The sequence below is a fragment of the Staurois parvus genome, unplaced genomic scaffold (genome assembly GCF_062004578.1).
Source record: "Staurois parvus isolate SC_StPar_1 unplaced genomic scaffold, SC_StPar_1.0 ptg000022l, whole genome shotgun sequence".
Classification (NCBI taxonomy): domain Eukaryota; kingdom Metazoa; phylum Chordata; class Amphibia; order Anura; family Ranidae; genus Staurois; species Staurois parvus.
Window position 1 is genome coordinate 3,519,618 of NW_028317818.1, and position 17,885 is coordinate 3,537,502.

A 17,885-nucleotide genomic window follows, 5' to 3' on the forward strand; every position below is an offset into this window, starting at 1 on the left:
ACCCATATCCAGTTTATATTGCTGTATATACATTGGGAAGATTTTCCCTAACCTCCAGTCACAAAGATGTTAGAAAAGACCTGCAGAAGGGACAAAAGCACCAATAAAAGCAGAGAGCGATTCTAGTGTGCCCTGAAAATTGATTTTATTGAATTGCTTGAGATATCCACAAAGCTTGCCCACCTTCCTACTTATCAGCTCCTAGCAACATTTTTAGGTGATCTAGTACAGAAGAAGCCACGTACAATCTGGCTCTGCCTCAGATTTGGTCAATTAGGCTTGAGCAAAAATCACATAAAAACATACCCTGAAAACTGTAGTCAACTGCTACACCAATTTCCTGGAGAAAACTATATGCTGTTCTTAGTAATCTTAACAAAAGATATCAGTACCTGTAAGAAAATTATCCAATTCTTTTATTTCAAAACTATTAACTAATAATGTCCTGTATCGATCCAGCGCTGTGCCCATCTGCAGTTCTTCTCCCATCTTTCTCTTCTCACAGGAGGATTGGACTCTTGCTGCTGTCAGTCAAATCCTGTGAGCACAGAACAGGGGGCCGAGACACTCTGTGTCTATTGAATTACACAGCTTGGCTCGAGAGAGAGTCGGCACATCTACCCGCATAACAAGAGACTTGCTATGGGGGCAGAAACAGAGAAGGAGTCGAGATCACCGGTGGGGGGTGTAGAAGAGGAGGTTTTGGGCCGCTCCGTGCAATACCAATGTACAGAGCAGGTGAGTATAACATGTTTATTATTTTCACAAACAAACACAAAAAAAACAACATTGCCTTTTGAAATGCCTTAACAGGATCATTCAGTAAGCACTGCATTGTTCAGAACCAAAAATGCTTTATTACACACTACTTTCATATACCCATGGCTGCTATTAAAGAGAGTCATTTGCGCTAAAAAAAAGTGCCCCTTTTTGCACATACCACTGATCTTTGCTGCACTGAAGAAATTATGTTGTCTTGTAGAATCTTCAGAATCCACCAACTCCAGGAGTGTCATATGCCTTGTCCCAATCACTACTGTGTTCTGTAGTGATGTAAGAGACAGAGAGATGGGGGAAATAGAGATTTACATTTTCAAAACTGTTGAATTTTAAACAGTTTCTACAGGCAGCAGTATCTCAATAGTGTAGCAAATATCGAAGGCGCAGGTGAGGCAAGTATTGACTGTCTTCCTTGCAGGTGGCACTTTTTTTTCTAATTTTCAATTAACAGCATTGATTTAAAACATCCCTATGGTAAAAATGTAAAATCTATATTATTTTCTGCATTGTATTTCAATTATGTATAGCCTACTCCTATTACTCTGAATGATCTTGAAGTTTGCAAACTTACTCTGTTAAGATCCCCATTTCAATTCTGTGACATGTATTCATCATTCCCTGTTGATAGGCATTGCTTTGTCACATAATTCACAGAGCGTGTCATCTGGTGCTGAGTGGAGGAGTTTCAGGAGGAGGAGTCAGTAAAGGAATCACAGCTTGTAGGCAGCAAGGTATTGTGGGATATGTAGTCCTTAGAAATCATAAGTGTACAGCAGAGGAGAAGCTGCAAAGCATCCAGGAAGTTTTGGAAAGAGATGGCCAGCAGACAGGCAGCACCAATAAAATTAAATGAGATTTTCCAAGTAATCTTATAATGGATTGTCAAAAATAACTATTGCCTGTATTTTTACAATGCAAAAATTAAAGTGTGTAATGCTGTGTGTGTTTCCTTTTTGCACCCACTGCGCATCAGAGTTTGTAAAATTACAGGAATATGTTAGAGTTTACTCCCATGCACATTCCGATGATTTAAGGTTGTATACATTTCCTACATTTACCATGCTACATTTAAAAACTTAATAAGGCTATAATAAGGCTTACCTCTAGGTGCACTATTTAGGAGATATTTACATTAGCAGGCCTGGTGATGTCACTAATGCATGCGCACTGTGCTCTCAATGGACATCATGTTGTCCACTGAAAAAGCGGTGATGCAGCCAAAACTCCCACGCACATGCGCAGGAGTGACGTTATCGCAGCTCAGCTAAATGGCTGCAGCTTGCGAACCCAGAAGGAAGACCAGGTTAACCCTTTCCCCCCCGGAGCATCCCAGCCCTTTAAGAGTTTCAGACACCGGGAGGCGGGGCAGGTGGGCCCTGGTTTAGGGATCATGTGACGGCCATGACGCGTCATCACGGCGGTCAGGTCACATGATCAGGAAAGGTCCCGATTGAAAGAGCAGATCGGGACCTTTCCGTGAGTACCAGACATGTGTGCTGGCAGCGCGCAGGGCGCACGCTCTCAGCACATAGGTTTTTTGTTACATGAACGCAAATGTGCAGCCGCTCGGCGTCTAGGCCCAGATGCCGGGAGGCCGCATATTTGTGTGCGGCCGGCGTAAAGGGGTTAAGATGGAAAGCCCGGGGAGCCATGACAGCGCTCCACTGGAGGGCTTTGATTTCAGGTAAGTCTTTCATAATGTGCTAGTATGCGATGCATACTAGCGCATTATGTTCTTAACTTGCAGGGAGAAGATTTTTTATTTTCATTATTTATGGTTTACTACCGCTATAAAGTGTTCCAATGATGTGCTTAAAGCAGCCCTGGTGAACAAAAAATACAATTTTGCATATGAAATAAGTGGTACTAAACCTGTCAACGTGAAAGCGCTTCAGAAGGAGCAGTAAAGAATGCTGCTGAGCTCCATTGGGTAGCTTGATAACATGTGACTGCATTGTAATGAGGCCTTTTCTGTCAAGGACTCGTCGAATATAATGGATTTTCCCAGCATCCATTCTGGAAAAAAAAATAATATAACATATACTGTGTTTATTATATATGCATACATAAACGCACAATCATTGTTATCATTTACAAAAAAAAGAATGAAATATTCTGAAAGTAGTAAGTCAAATTACACAGATAAAATAAAAACAGTTTTTCCTTAAAAAGGGAAACTCCAGAGATTAATTTTAGACGGGGGTAGTTACTGTGCAAATGATACTTTCATTGCTTTGTTGCAGTAGTAAATTTCAAAGCTGATAACTACTAGATGCAAGCAGCCCTGTCTAAGCACATGTCAGAAAGCACCTCAGACTGTACAGGACACAGCCTAGTATAAGCAAAGCATGAATGTTCAACCTGTTAAACTGAAAGCAAAATTGGGTTGGTAAATCAAGAAACAATTCTGCACAAGGTGGCTCTAGGAATCTTCAACCACAAAAGCTAAACGTGCATACGAGTTTTTGCTTTTCTCCATACATATACATTTGGTAGCTTTCAGTTTTCCTCTCGATTCAATAATATATTTATACCGTGGAGTAAGTTGCAGTGGAAAAGCATCAGTGAAGAGATCTGTTGGGACCCCCAGCCATCAATACATTTCACATGCGCCGTTTGACCGCTTGACTTGTGCTCATTCCTTTTCGGTCAGAGGCTTTGTGTGTTGGCGGTGGAAGATTCCTGTCCCTTTTTCTTCTGTGTTTGTGCTGTTGTCTCTATGGATATAGGGTCTATATAATTTCCAGCTGCACATCAGCGACATATTTTGAGGACTGCACCTGAATTTTTAATTCTATTTGTTTGTGGTATATTTTGAGTAGGGTAAATTAACGTTGTATATTGTTCTTTAATATTTCCTAAATATGTGTATGAATGGCTCCAGAAATGTAACCTGAGCTTCTCCTAAGCCTAAATATATTCAAGGTTCATTCTTAGGCTCCATGCACACTAGCTTTTTTTTAAGCTCCTAGAAGCTGTTATCAGCATTTTGTTTTCTGCTTCTAGAAGAAATAGTGTTATCCTATGTATCCATGCACACTATTTTAGGCTAGTAGTGTTTAAAAAATAGTTTTTGTAGAGTTTTTGGAGCATTTTTTCCAGCAGAAATTAGCTAAATGCACCTAAACGCTCCTAAAACACTCCTAACGGCTTTTTTTCTAGGTTTTTTTTCCCCTGCATATACTGTGAAAATCCTGATAAAATGTGAACGTTCCAATAAGCTACTAAAACGCTAGCAAAAAACGATATTACCAGCGTTTCTTTATCCAGCATTTTTGGAGCTTTAAAAAAAAATAAAAAAATGCTAGTGTACATGAAGTCTAACTGTGCATTTCAAATTCAAGATGGAAATAGAAGAACTGGAGCTGTTGATACATGAGGAGGATTCCAACTTTGTGGGAATATCAGAATTTTGGTTTGACAGCTCGCATGACTGGCTTGTGACTGTTCTGGAGTACTCCTTGTATCAGAAGTACAAGAAAGGTAGAAGAGGGGGAGGGGTGTGCCTGTATGTCAAGAATGATTTGCTAGTAAACACGGGTCAGGGCACTGCTAATGGGGCACGGGAGAAGTTGGAATTTTTGTGACTGACGCTTTAAAGGGAAGAAATGGTAAATTAATAGTGAGCATATGCTACAGGCCCGCCAATCTGAAGGATGAGGAGGAGACTGATCTCCTGTCACAGTTAGGAATGACAGTAAGGCAGGGCAATGTTATCACAATAGGGGACTTCAATTATCCAGATACTGATTGGGCAGATGGTACTGATCACTCATTTAAGGCTCATAATTTCTTAAAGGTCTTCCAAGACAACTTCGTGTGTCAATTGGTGGATGCGCACGCCCTACCCGCGCCACCAGTGGCGGCCTCACCTGTCAATCACCGGGTCCCAGACGGTGATTTCCCGCCGGCACCCGGCGATCACCGTGTATTACCGAAAGGGGAGAGATCTATATGTAAACAATACAGATCTCTTCCCTGTCAGCTCCTGCACACTGCATTGTATGGCTCTGCATAGCAGAGCCATACAAAGCAGTGTGCTTACAGTGTAAAGCACACACATACACACACAGAGCAAAACAGCACACAGTTAACCCTTTGATCGCCCCAGATGTTAACTCCTTCCTGCCTAGTGTCATTAGTACAGTGTCAGTGCTTTTTATTAGCCCTGATCACTGTATTAGTGTCTGCTTAAGAAACCTTTATTCAGGGTTTAGTTGGTGTGGGGTACATAAAAGGATTTTCAAAAAAAGAGGTACTGACCATACATTCCAGGGTGTCCACCAGGGGTGGTAAGATGTCCTGTTGCTGCTGCCCCCTTTCTTTTTTTGAAAATCCTTTTATGTACCCCACACCAACTAAACCCTGAATAAAGGTTTCTTAAGCAGTATCACGCTATGTGGTCTCTCATTGGGCACTCTGTGTGAGTGCTATCATTCGCAGTGCCCATCTGGAGGAACCATGACCCTGGTGGTGATACCTGGTAGCAGTTTCTGGTGATCTTGCCTCCGTGGAACCGAGAAGGCGATCTGTGGGTACACCCGATCCGAGATTTGATGACCAATCTATGGCCTGGTGACGCAGGATCATATATTGCGTATTTGAAACGCACATCTGGTGAGTGCGTTTTTCACCTATTTGTGTGGTTTGCACCTATTATCACACCTTGGATCAGGACGTCCACTCACCTGGAATTAGGATCTCTCCATGATCCGCACCATTATATTGAACTTTTTTAATATTTATTGATCACCATCAGAGTGACATCACGCATGTGTATAAGTTTGCATTAGCATATTGTGTGTATTAACCGCATATTATTATTCAGCGCTGCACCACTTTATCTGGTATCACAACAAATGGCCTGGTCAGGAAGGGGAGTAAATCCTCTGGAGGGCAAGTGGTTAGAAATACCATAGATCTGATTGCAGACATGGAAAAAAGAGATAGCCAAGGACAGTGTTTCTCAACCTTTTTTCAGTCAAAGCACCCTTTAAAATTATGGACAGTCTTGAGGCACCCCATTCTAAATTACTCTGATAGTTTTATATAACGCAGCAACATCCACACATGTAGGACACTCGACATTGATGGAGAGGGGCAGGTAAGGGTCAAACTAGGATGCTGTGCAGGCAGCTGACATCTTCCTTATCAATTGATGATGTCATTGGTTGTAAGGATGTCGATGGCTAGAAGGTTGTAATGGTTCCCAATGAAAACCTGTGGCTTTGTGTAAATAAAAGGCAGGCTTATTCCACTCGCTGGCTTGTAAACAAGTTTTGGTCAATTTTTAGAAATTTTGCCAAGGCACCCTGGTTGAGAAAGGCTGGCCTAGGAAACAGTGATCACAGAGTAATTCATTTAATGTAAATCATAGGAAAAAGGAGGGTAGTGCAAGAACGCAATTTCAAAAGAGACAACTTTTCTAAACTTTGCTCCATATTACAAGATATGAAATGGGATCAAATTCTAGAAACAATGAACACTGAAGAAAAATGGGAGGACTTCAGGAACATAAATAATGGCATTAGCCAGTGCATTCCAATGGGCAAATATAAAAGAGCTAAGGCTAAACCTGGGTGACTAAACCTGAGCGTGAAAAGCATATAAAAGAGAAAAAAATGGCCTTTATAAAAAATATAAGGCTGAGGGGGTCATCATAGGCATTCCAACACTACAGGCTATGCAAAAATAAATGAAAAAGCACAATTAGGGCAAACTTAAAAAAACTAAAGAATAACAAAACAAGTATGACCAAAAAAAAAAAAACACACAAGCGGGAGACTCAGCAGAGAAGAGTTAACAAAAAAAAATTAATATATAGTAAGAAACTGAGATCAGAGCATATTAGACCCATAATGATCAGGAGAAGTTGCTTACAAATGACAAAGAGAAGGCAACTGTATTAAATGCATGCTTCTCCTCAGTTTTTACATAGGAAAAGGATGGGTACAATAATCAAGACTATGTTTTATCGTAACACAACACAGAATGTACCCTAGTGGCTAAAAGAAGCCAGTGTCCAAAAAAAGACTTGAAAAACTTAATGTGACCAGATGGCTTACACCTGAGAGTCCACACAGAACTTAACCGAGTTATGGCCAGACTGTTATTCCTAATTTTTAAGGACAGCTTAGTGACTAGAATGGTACCAGCAGATTGATGAAAAGACAACATGATACCAATATTTAAAATATTTAAAAAAAAACCAAGATACAGTGCCTTAAACAAGTATTCATACCCCTTGAAATTTTCCACATTTTGTCATGTTACAACCAAAAACGTAAATGTATTTTATTGGGATTTCATGTGATAGACCAGGGGTCTCCAAACTATGGCCCTCCAGGTGTTGAGGAACTGCAAGTCCCATGAGGCCTTGCAAGACTGACAGCCACATGAAAGAACCCCAGAGGCACGATGGGACTTGTAGTACTTCAACAGCTGGAGGGCCATAGTTTGGAGCCCCCTGAGATAGACTAACACAAAGTGGCACATAATTGTGAAGTGGAAGGAAAATGATAAAATGGTTTAAAAATTTTGTACAAATAACTGTCTGAAAAGTGTGGCGTGCATTTATATTCAGCCCCCTTTACTCTGATACTCCTAACTAAAATCTAGTGGAACCAATTGCCTTCAGAAGTCACCTAAATAGTAAATGGAGTCCACCTGTGTGTAATTTAATCTCAGTATAAATACAACTGTTCTGTGAAGCCCTCAGAGGTTTGTTAGAGAACATTAGTGAACAAACAGCATCATGAAGGCCAAGGAACACACCAAACAGGGTTAGGTTATAAAAAAATATCCTAAGCTTTGAACATCTCACGGAGCACTGTGCAATCCAACATCCGAAAATGGAAAGAGTATGGCACAACTGAAAACCTACCAAGACATGGCTGTTCACCTAAACTGACAGGCCGGGCAAGGACAGCATTAATCAGAGCAGCAGTTAAGAGGCCCATGGTAACTCTGGAAAATCTGCAGAGGTCCACAGCTCAGGTGGGAGAATCTGTCCACAGGACATCCATTGGTCATGCACTCCACAAATCTGGCTTTTATGGAAGAGTGGCAAGAAGAAAGCCATTGTTGAAAGAAAGGCACAAGAAGTTCCGTTTGCAAGAAGTCATGTGGGGAACACAACAAACATATGGAAGGAGCTCTTGTCAGATTAGAACAAAATTGAACTTTTTGGCCTAAAAGTAAAATGCTATGTGTGGCGGAAAACGAACACTGCACATCACCCTGAACACACTATTCCCTCTGTGAAACATGGTGGTGGCAGCATCATGTTGCAGAATGCTCTGACAAGGAAGCCGGTCAGAGTTGATGGGAAGGTGGATGGAGCCAAACACAGGGCAATCTTAGAAGAAAACCTGTTAGAGTCTGCAAAAGACTTGAGACTGGGGCAGAGGTTCACCTTCCGGCAAGACAATGACCCTAAACATACAGCCAGAGCTACAATGGAATGGTTTCCATCAAAGCATATTCATATGTTAGAATGTCCCAGTCAAAGCTCAGACCTAAATCCAACTGAGAATCTGTGGAAAGACTTGAAAATTGCTGTTCACAGACACTCTCCATCCAATCTGACTAGATGTGCAAAGCTGGTAGAGACATAGCCAAAAAGAGTTGCAGCTGTAAATGCAGTGAAAGGTGGTTCTACAAAAGTATTGACTCAGGTGGGGCTGAATACAAATGCATGCCCAAATGCACACTTTTCCCATATTTATTAAAAAATATTGAAAACCATTTCCTCTACTCACAATTATGTGCCACTTGATGTTGGTCTGTCACATAAAATCCAAATAAAATACATTTACGTTTTTGATTGCAACATGCCAAAATGTGGAAAATTTCAAGGGGTATGAATACTTTTTCAAGACACTGTATATACCTGGAAACTACAAAGCAGTCAGCCTAACATCAACAGTATGTAAACTATTGGACGGGATGTTAAGGGACTATATCCAAGAATTTTCTTATGAAAACAGTCTAATTAGTAAACGCTGTAGTAATCAGCATGTATTTATGAAAGACTGATCTTGCCAGACCTGTTAACATTCTATGAGGAAGTGAGCTGCCATCTAGATAAAGAAAGATCAATGGATGTGGCATACCTGGATTTTGCAAAGCATTCGATACAGTTCCCGATAAACGCATAATTTACAAGCTGAGGTTTGTTGGCATGGACGATAGTGCAAGTACCTGGATAGAAAACGGGTTACTGGGACAAAGCTAAAGGGCAGCAATAAATAGTGTGTACTCATTGGTCTGCAGTTGTGAGTGGGGTACCCCAAGGCTCTGCCATGGGACCAATTCTGTTTAATTTATTCACAAATGATATATTGGTTGCTATAAATAGTTCAATCTCAGTGTGGGCACTTGGGAGCTAAAAATATTAATGTAAGCTACTTGCTAGGGGAAAAACCTTTGGGGGTATCCAGGATGGAAAAATATAGGGGGTCCTAGTAGATCACAGGCTCAGCAATAGCATGCAATGCCAAGCTGCATCAAGCAAAGCTGGAAGACTATTAGCATGTATTAAAAAGGATATTTACTCAAAAAGAGAAGACTATAATTCTACCACTTTACAAAACTTTAGTCCAACCACATCTTGATTATGATGTCTAGTTCTGGTCACCAGTTCTCAGGAAGGAGGTACTGGAACTTGAAACAGTCCAGAGAAGGGCAACAAAGCCAATATGGGGACTGGAGGAATGCCTACAAGCATTAAGCACTGTGCTGGGCAGCACAGTGGCTAAATGGTTAGCACTTCTGCCTGGCTGTACTAGGGTCGTTGGTTCGAATCCCAGCCACGGCACCTCCTGCCTGGAGTTTTCATGTTCTCCCTGTACCTGCGTGAGTTTCCTCCGAGTACTGCGGTTTCCTCCCACACTCCAAAGACATGCTGGTAGGTTAATTGGCTCCTGTCTAAATTGGCCCTAGTATGTGTATGTATGAATGTAAGTTAGGGACTTTAGATTGTACACCCCTTGAGGGTTAGGGACTGATGTGAATGCACAATATATATGTAAAGCGCTGCGTAAATTGAGAGCGCTATATAAGTACCTGAAATAAATAAATAATAAATAAATCAAATTTTCCAGAGAATAGAAGCTTAAGAGGAGTATGACAGTGATATATAAAATATCTCAATAGTCTTTCAAGCAACCTAGGAATGAATAGTTTTCTCCCTGGGCTAAATAGGACAAGCAGCAGTTCAACCTTAAACTGCGTAAGGGGTTCTTTACTGTCAGAGTGGTAATGATAGTTGGTGGTGTCAGTGGGGAGTGTTGATAGTTTACAAAAACTCTTCGATGAGTATCTCAGTGAATGCAATATACATGGACATGAGAAAAGCTATTGGCATAAACATACAAAAAACACAGAACTGAATGGACTGCTGTCTTTATTCAGACTTACCAAATATGCAACCATGTAATATGCTGAGTGCCATGTGTGCCATGTAGATTTCTGGGGCAGTACAAGTATGTTCTGCCTGCACATGCTGTGACTATTTTATCACTCAGTCATTGCTCTGTGTGCTGACTGTACTCGGATTACGCATGTGCACACTTCATGCAAAGTATGGATTCTGTGTAAACTTTGATTGTGCAATACAGTGAAGAGGAAAGGAGCAGCCACACAGACGAGAACTGTAACCAACCAAAATAAGGTATGGGGGGGCAATAGAAGTTGGTGCATGAGTACCACGGACATGAAGCTAAATGTGTGCATAAACCCTCCTCTGTACTTCTCACAGGAACCAGTAGGTGGTGTTCAGCAAAAGACAGCAAAGCTGGATGGTGTACACCACTCAGGAAGAAAGCAGAGAGGGAGAACAAGCATGATAACTGGGGTGTACAGCTGAATTGGAGCAATAAAACTCCTCCATTGCTGCTCACAGGAAACAGAAAGTGATCTTGCATTGTGTAACGTAACCGGACCCCGACTGCACCAAGGTATTTCCGTTAGACTCCCGCTTCCCTGTCCAAACACAGATCCATGGACACCACCGCTGACCATACAAGACTAGACGAGACGAGACCAGTTTTGAAATAAATCAGGAAACAGACTCCTTTATTTTAACACAGAGACAAGATATATACACAGGGTGGGGCAATACACACCCAGTAACAAGAAACACATCAGCAGGCAGTCCCATCAGGGGGAAGGGCTGCCGGAAACACCCCCCACCAAGCCAATACACAAACACATACATCCCATAATAGTTTGCTCCCAAGCAAGACACACAATAGAACAATGGGATACAACTACATGGCATTAAACAATGAACAACCCCCACCTATACATGTCTACACAATATCAGGACATATCACCCTGCACCCCTAACAGGCACAGGGTGACTTACATATAAGAGGGATATGGGGAGCTGAGAAAGGGGTCTCCCCACCCCTCCAAAGTGAGCTGTGCTCCATGGGCCCCCCACCCAAAGTCACTCCCCATCACACATTGCTAAATATCGGCTATGTAGCCCTATGCTTAAAGATTATGTAAACCCAACATTTCATGTTCCTGATATGTGCCTGCTGTGCCATGTACTTGTAAAAATGAACTACATTAGACATTAGAGCAAAATGTGATCAGTTCTCTAGCTGTGCTGGAAACTCAGAGTGTTCTCCTCCAATGATCTGACTTGTCCTGACCGCCCCCCCCCCCCCACCCACACAGCTTTTTTACAGGGAAGTTCAGTGTAATGCTGTTTTTCCTCCTCCAGCTCTCTGTTCTCAGCTGCATAAGGAGCTTAGAGGGTGTGTGATTGCTTATAAAACAGGGCAAAAATTTATTTAGAATGTCTTTTATAACTATACACAAATGTTTTGCATTTCATTTCTATATTAACCACTTGCCCTCCAGAAGATTTACCCCTCTTCCTGACTAGGCCATTTTTTGCGATATGGCGCAGCATTAACTGATAATTGTGCGGTCATGCAATGCTGCACCCAAATGAAATTTATGTCCTTTTTTTCCAACAAAGAGAGCTTTCTTTTGGTGGTATTTGATCACCTCTGTGGTTTTTATTTTTTGAGCTATAAACAAACAAACAAAAAAAATCGGCAAATTAAAAAAAAACCCTATATTTTTAACTTTTTGCTGTTAACCACTTGCCTACAGGACACTTATACCCCTTTCCTGCCCAGGCCAATTTTCAGCTTTCAGCGCTGTCACACTTGACAATTGTGCGGTCTTGCAACACTGTATGCCATATAACATTTTAGCATTTTTTTTTAGACAGGGCTTTCTTTTGGTGGTATTTAATCACCTCTGGGTTTTTTACTTTTTGCTAAACAAACCAAAAACTGAAAATAAAAAAAAAAAGTTTTTCTTAGGTTTTGTTATAAAATTTCGTAAATAAGTGATTTTTCTCCTTCACTGATGTGTGCTATTAAGGCTGCAGTGATGGGCACTGATAGGCTGCACTGATGGGCAGCACTGATGGGCACTGAAAGGCAGCACTCATATTTGGCACTGATAGGTGGCAATGACTGGCAGCACTGATAGGTGGCACTGACTGGCACTGAAAGGCAGCTCAGATGTGCACTGATATGTGGCATTGATATGCACTGGTAGACACTGATATGTGGCATTGATGTGGCATTGATGGGCACTGGCAGGTGGCATTGATGAGCACTGACAGGTGGCACTGCTTGGGCTACACTGATCATTATGGCACACTGATCATCAGTCCCTGATGATCAGTGTACATGTCCCCTCTGAGAAATGCTGATTACCGGCTCTCCTCACCTCACGAGCTGTCAGCGTGACAGCTCGTGAGGAGAGAAATGCTGATAACCGGCATTTCCCTATTTACATGCGATCAGCTGTGATTAGACACCGCTGATCACATGACCAAGCCAACTTCTTTGGCTCTTTCCGTTGATCGGTGATCCGCTGTGTCCGAGGGACACAGCACACCACCGATCGCCGTGCTGCATGCTCCCGGAGCCGCGTATGCGCGGTTAGAGTGGGAGGACGTCATATGATGTCCTCCTAGAACAAGAGAACTGACTTGCACCTGTCACTTCCTTATATGGTGGGCGGAAGGCGGTTAAACATGTCCAAAAAAAAAGAAAAAAAAAATTCTTCATAAATTTAGGCCAAAATGTATTCTGCTACATGCCTTTGCTAAAAAAAAAAAAAAAAAATCCCAATAAGTGTATATTATTTGGTTTACGTGAAAGTTATAGCTTCTACAAATGGAGGTATATACACTGGAATTTAAATTTTTATTATACTAGTAATGTCGGCGATCAGCGACTTAAAGCAGGACTGCGGGCATTCTGACACTGAGTGGGAACTAATTGCCACTGACATCTCCAGTGACACTAATACAGTGATCAGTGCTAAAAAAAAAAAAAAAAAAAAAGAACTGACAATGTACTAATGACACTGGGCAAGAAGGGGTTCACATCGGGGACAATCTGTGTACTGTGTGTGTTTTACTATGTGTGCTGTGTTGTGTTTTACTTGGGATACAAAGCAGCATGACCATGCTGACAGGAGAGAGATCTGTGTTTAGACACAGATTTCTCCCCTCTCAGCCCTGACAACGGTCATGGAGTCCCGGCCGTGAAGCGTCGGTCGGGAACCGGTGATTGACATATCCAGCAGCTAATAGTGGCGCGGCTAAGACGCGCTCGCACCCCCTACCCGGGAATGCAAAATCACATATTTTTAGCAGTATATCTGCTATGGGGGTGGTTCTTAAGTGGTTAAACTGAAGGGTTGTTTTACAAGGTGAAGGTTTACATATACTTTAAATTCTTCTTAGATTATATTTTAAGTGAACCCTCTAGCTGCATATGACACTATTAAAACATGCCAGACTGATCCTTTCACTTTATGCCAGCATCCTGCCAAGTTGCATACCCCTATGTAACTTGACTGACCAGCAGTGTGTAAATCTCACTCTTTGTGGGCAAATTCTGCTGATGTTTGCAGTCAAAGTGGCATATCTAGCATAGAGTGCAGTGGCGCTTTACAGTTAAGGTTGCGTATGTAAGTGGCGTAACGTAGTGGCTGCTCCAGCCTGACAACTGTCCAGTGTCTTTCTTGCAGACAGTTACTCACTTTTATAATAAACCTATATCAGAGACGATAGGTTGAATTGGCTTGTTACATTCTGTATAAAACACAAAAGAGGAAAAGCGCCTCTAAGTGCAGTATGAAAGATGTTTATTTCTAAACAATAAAAAAGCCACTCACATGATGGAGGTTAAAAAGAGGCTCATCAATGAAATAGAGTAGAGGAATTATGTCCAAGTCCTTGCTGGAGGCAATGGCAACTCACAAAAAAACAAAGAAAACCCCAACAAGTACTGAATAAAGTAACTTAATACACACAATAAACTTTCTAATGAAGAAAAGACATACTTAAAGTCTCCTTGGAGGTCCCTCTGAATTTCTCCTTGCCATCGTGATCTTCCAACTTTCTCAAGCATGCAATATGAACAGTCTGGTAACTTTATTGAAGGATCACCTTCCCATCCAAGTAGAGCTCGTGATCGCAAAGTCTGAGAACCAACAATCACAAGTTTCTCTCCCCATCTATAAAGTAAGTAAGATGAAAACAAAAAATCATCTTATGATCTAAAAATTACATTAGTTGTCTGGTGAACCTTTCCAAAAATATTCCTGGTCAGCAGTACTTAAGAATAGCTCTGCCAACCTAAATAAACAATGGCGAGGCTTAAAATCCTCCCCACTTTGAGGGGTCTCCGAGTCATAACGTGAAGAATAAAAAATAGGAAAGGAATAAATCAATGTATTGCTTCAATATTCTTTGAAATGGATACCTTAAACTTTCTTCTGATCATCTTCCAGGACAGCAGTAACCAAGCAGATAACAAATCTTAGAGTAACAACTCGCAGAACCTTGCAAAAAAAATCTGACCCTGACTGGAAAGAAAAGTTTCCCAATAATGTTTGATGAACACTAGAAAGGAGGACGAGGTGGCTTTTCTATTTATCTGATCAACCACAGATTTCTCTGACTAGATAGGACAAAGCAGACCTAGTTGAGTGAGTTTAAAGCAGAACTCCAAGCAGAACATTTATCTGCTGGCAGTATCGGTGCTTTGATACCTTACTGCAATGTGCTGCTTATTTCTCCCCTCAGATAGGTGGCATTTCTCCCCTCCTCATTGATAGGTGGCACTGACGGGTGACACTGAAAGGCAGCTCAAATGAGCATTGATATGTGGCATTGATGTGCACTGGTAGGCACTGAAATGTGGCACTGATGGGCACTGGCAGTTGGCATGGATGAGCACTGACAGCTGGCACTGATGGACACTGACAGGTGGCACTGCTGGGGCTACACTGATCATCAGTGCTCTGATGATCAGTGTACATGTCCCCTCCAAGGAATGCCGATTACCGTCTCTCCTCTCGAGCTGTCAGCGTGACAGCTCATGAGGAGAGAAATGCCGATAACCGGCATTTCCCTGTTTACATGTGATCAGCAGTTTACATCCGCCTCCCTATAAAGAACAATGATTGGTCTTATTGGGTCCGCCTGAAAAACGAACAGTCAGCCTGTGTCAAAGGGCCCTTAGAAAAAAATTGATGATGGAAACCTGCACCTTGATGGTACCAGGGCCTGTTTATTCAGACTCAAAAACATAAGAAGATTAAAAAACATAAGCAACTGAAGATGCAGAATTTAACAGTGAGGGGTATACAGATTTTAGCATACACATTCCTAGTAAAAGATTTACTGTTGAAGAAGAAATTATTAATTGACTCATCAAAACAGAACGTATGTCTACAAATTAGTTATTCAATGTTAAAACCCTCAGGGTAACATTAGTAAGATGAAGATGCAACAAGGGACCCATCAAAAGAAGATACTTCTGGGGAGGAAGGAGCCACACATCCCTTGTATACATGTCAAAGGGAGGTTGTGAAGACAATTCCTGTATGTTTCAGAGCAATTTTTGTAATCACCTGTTGTACGAAGGGGAGAAGAAGAGAAGCACATGCGAGTTTGGTCTTGGCATGCCCTAGTGAAGGGAAACCAACTGACATAAAGTATTGTCTAGAAAGACAAAAAAAAAAAAAAGTTTTTTGTTTTTTTTTTTAAACTTGGAGCTCATCTTTAAAGCTGATATCTGGAAAGTGGATTTCTTCCCTCACCAAACCTTTTACCCACAGCACCTGATTGCCCAGTAAATTTAGGTAAAAAGAATAACACTCAAAAAGCCCTATTTACTTTCTTGAATCTATTTTTGCAAGTGCTTTTCCTTTATGCATATACAGTCAGGTCCATAAATATTGGGACATCGACACAATTCTAACATTTTTGGCTCTATACACCACCACAATGGATTTGAAATGAAACAAACAAAATGTGCTTTAACTGCAGACTGTCAGCTTTAATTTGAGGGTATTTACATCCAAATCAGGTGAACGGTGTAGGAATTACAACAGTTTGCATATGTGCCTCCCACTTGTTAAGGGACCAAACGTAATGGGACAGAATAATAATCATAAATCAAACTTTCACTTTTTAATACTTGGTTGCAAATCCTTTGCAGCCAATTACAGCCTGAAGTCTGGAACGCATAGACATCACCAGACGTTGGGTTTCATCCCTGGTGATGCTCTGCCAGGCCTCTACTGCAACTGTCTTCAGTTCCTGCTTGTTCTTGGGGCATTTTCCCTTCAGTTTTGTCTTCAGCAAGTGAAATGCATGCTCAATCGGATTCAGGTCAGGACTTGGCCATTGCATAATATTCCACTTCTTTCCCTTAAAAAACTCTTTGGTTGCTTTTGCAGTATGCTTTGGGTCACTGTCCATCTGCACTGTGAAGCGGCGTCCAATGAGTTCTGAAGCATTTGGCTGAATATGAGCAGATAATATTGCCCGAAACACTTCAGAATTCATCCTGCTGCTTTTGTCAGCAGTCACATCATCAATAAATACAAAAGAACCAGTTCCACTGGCAGCCATACATGCCCACGCCATGACACTACCACCACCATGCTTCACTGATGAGGTGGTATGCTTAGGATCATGAGCAGTTCCTTTCCTTCTCCATACCCTTCTCTTCCCATCACTCTGGTACAAGTTGATCTTGGTCTCATCTGTCCATAGGATGTTGTTCCAGAACTGTGAAGGCTTTTTTAGATGTCGTTTGGCAAACTCTAATCTGGCCTTCCTGTTTTTGAGGCTCACCAATGGTTTACATCTTGTGGTGAACCCTCTGTATTCACTCTGGTGAAGTCTTCTCTTGATTGTTGACTTTGACACACATACACCTACCTGCTGGAGAGTGTTCTTGATCTGGCCAACTGTTGTGAAGGATGTTTTCTTCACCAGGGAAAGAATTCTTTGGTCATCCACAACAGTTGTTTTCCGTGGTCTTCCGGGTCTTTTGGTGTTGCAGAGCTCACCGGTGCGTTCCTTCTTTTTAAGAATGTTCCAAACAGTTGTTTTGGCCACGCCTAATGTTTTTGCTATCTCTCTGATGGGTTTGTTTTGTTTTTTTAGCCTAATGATGGCTTGCTTCACTGACAGCAACAGATTCCAAATGCAAATAGCACACTTGAAATGAACTCTGGACCTTTTATCTGCTCATTGTAATTGGGATAATGAGAATAACACACACCTGGCCATGGAACAGCTGAGAAGCCAATTTTCCCATTACTTTTGGTCCCTTAACAAGTGTTAGGCACATATGCAAACTGTTGTAATTCCTACACCAATCACCTGATTTGGATGTAAATACCCTCAAATTAAAGCTGACAGTCTGCAGTTAAAGCACATATTGTTCGTTTCATTTCAAATCCATTGTGGTGGTGTATAGAGCCAAAAATGTTAGAATTGTGTCGATGTCCCAATATTTATGGACCTAACTGTATACCAGACTGATCTGAAGAGATTATGATACTCACACAGTTCTACGGACTCTGGACTATTATGGGCTACGTCACTGGCTAAAAACAGGTTGGAGCTGAGAGATAGCAGGCAAGGTCAGACTTTTGGGTGTACTAGAGGCAATTCAAGCTGCAGCATATACATCCTAACATTCTATCTACCTGCACTTTATCTGTTAGCAGCTTTATTTATTTATTCTTTTTTC

The 17,885-nt window shown here is 41.5% G+C and overlaps 1 protein-coding gene across 2 annotated transcripts in view; it reads right to left on the reverse strand.

The window, feature by feature from the left end:
• The window catches only part of GTF3C1 (general transcription factor IIIC subunit 1), a 199,708-nt gene that overhangs the window by 163,776 nt on the left and 18,047 nt on the right, over positions 1 to 17,885 (reverse strand). The window contains exons 3-4 of one of the 2 annotated variants that reach the window (XM_089691990.1): positions 14,173 to 14,346; positions 2,653 to 2,796 (exon numbers count right to left, since the gene is read on the reverse strand). In XM_089691990.1, the coding sequence (XP_089548116.1) occupies positions 2,653 to 2,796; positions 14,173 to 14,346 (318 nt within the window). Of the gene's footprint in view, positions 1 to 392; positions 461 to 2,652; positions 2,797 to 14,172; positions 14,347 to 17,885 lie in introns of those variants that run through there. The other variant, XM_089691993.1, reaches the window with a different exon arrangement.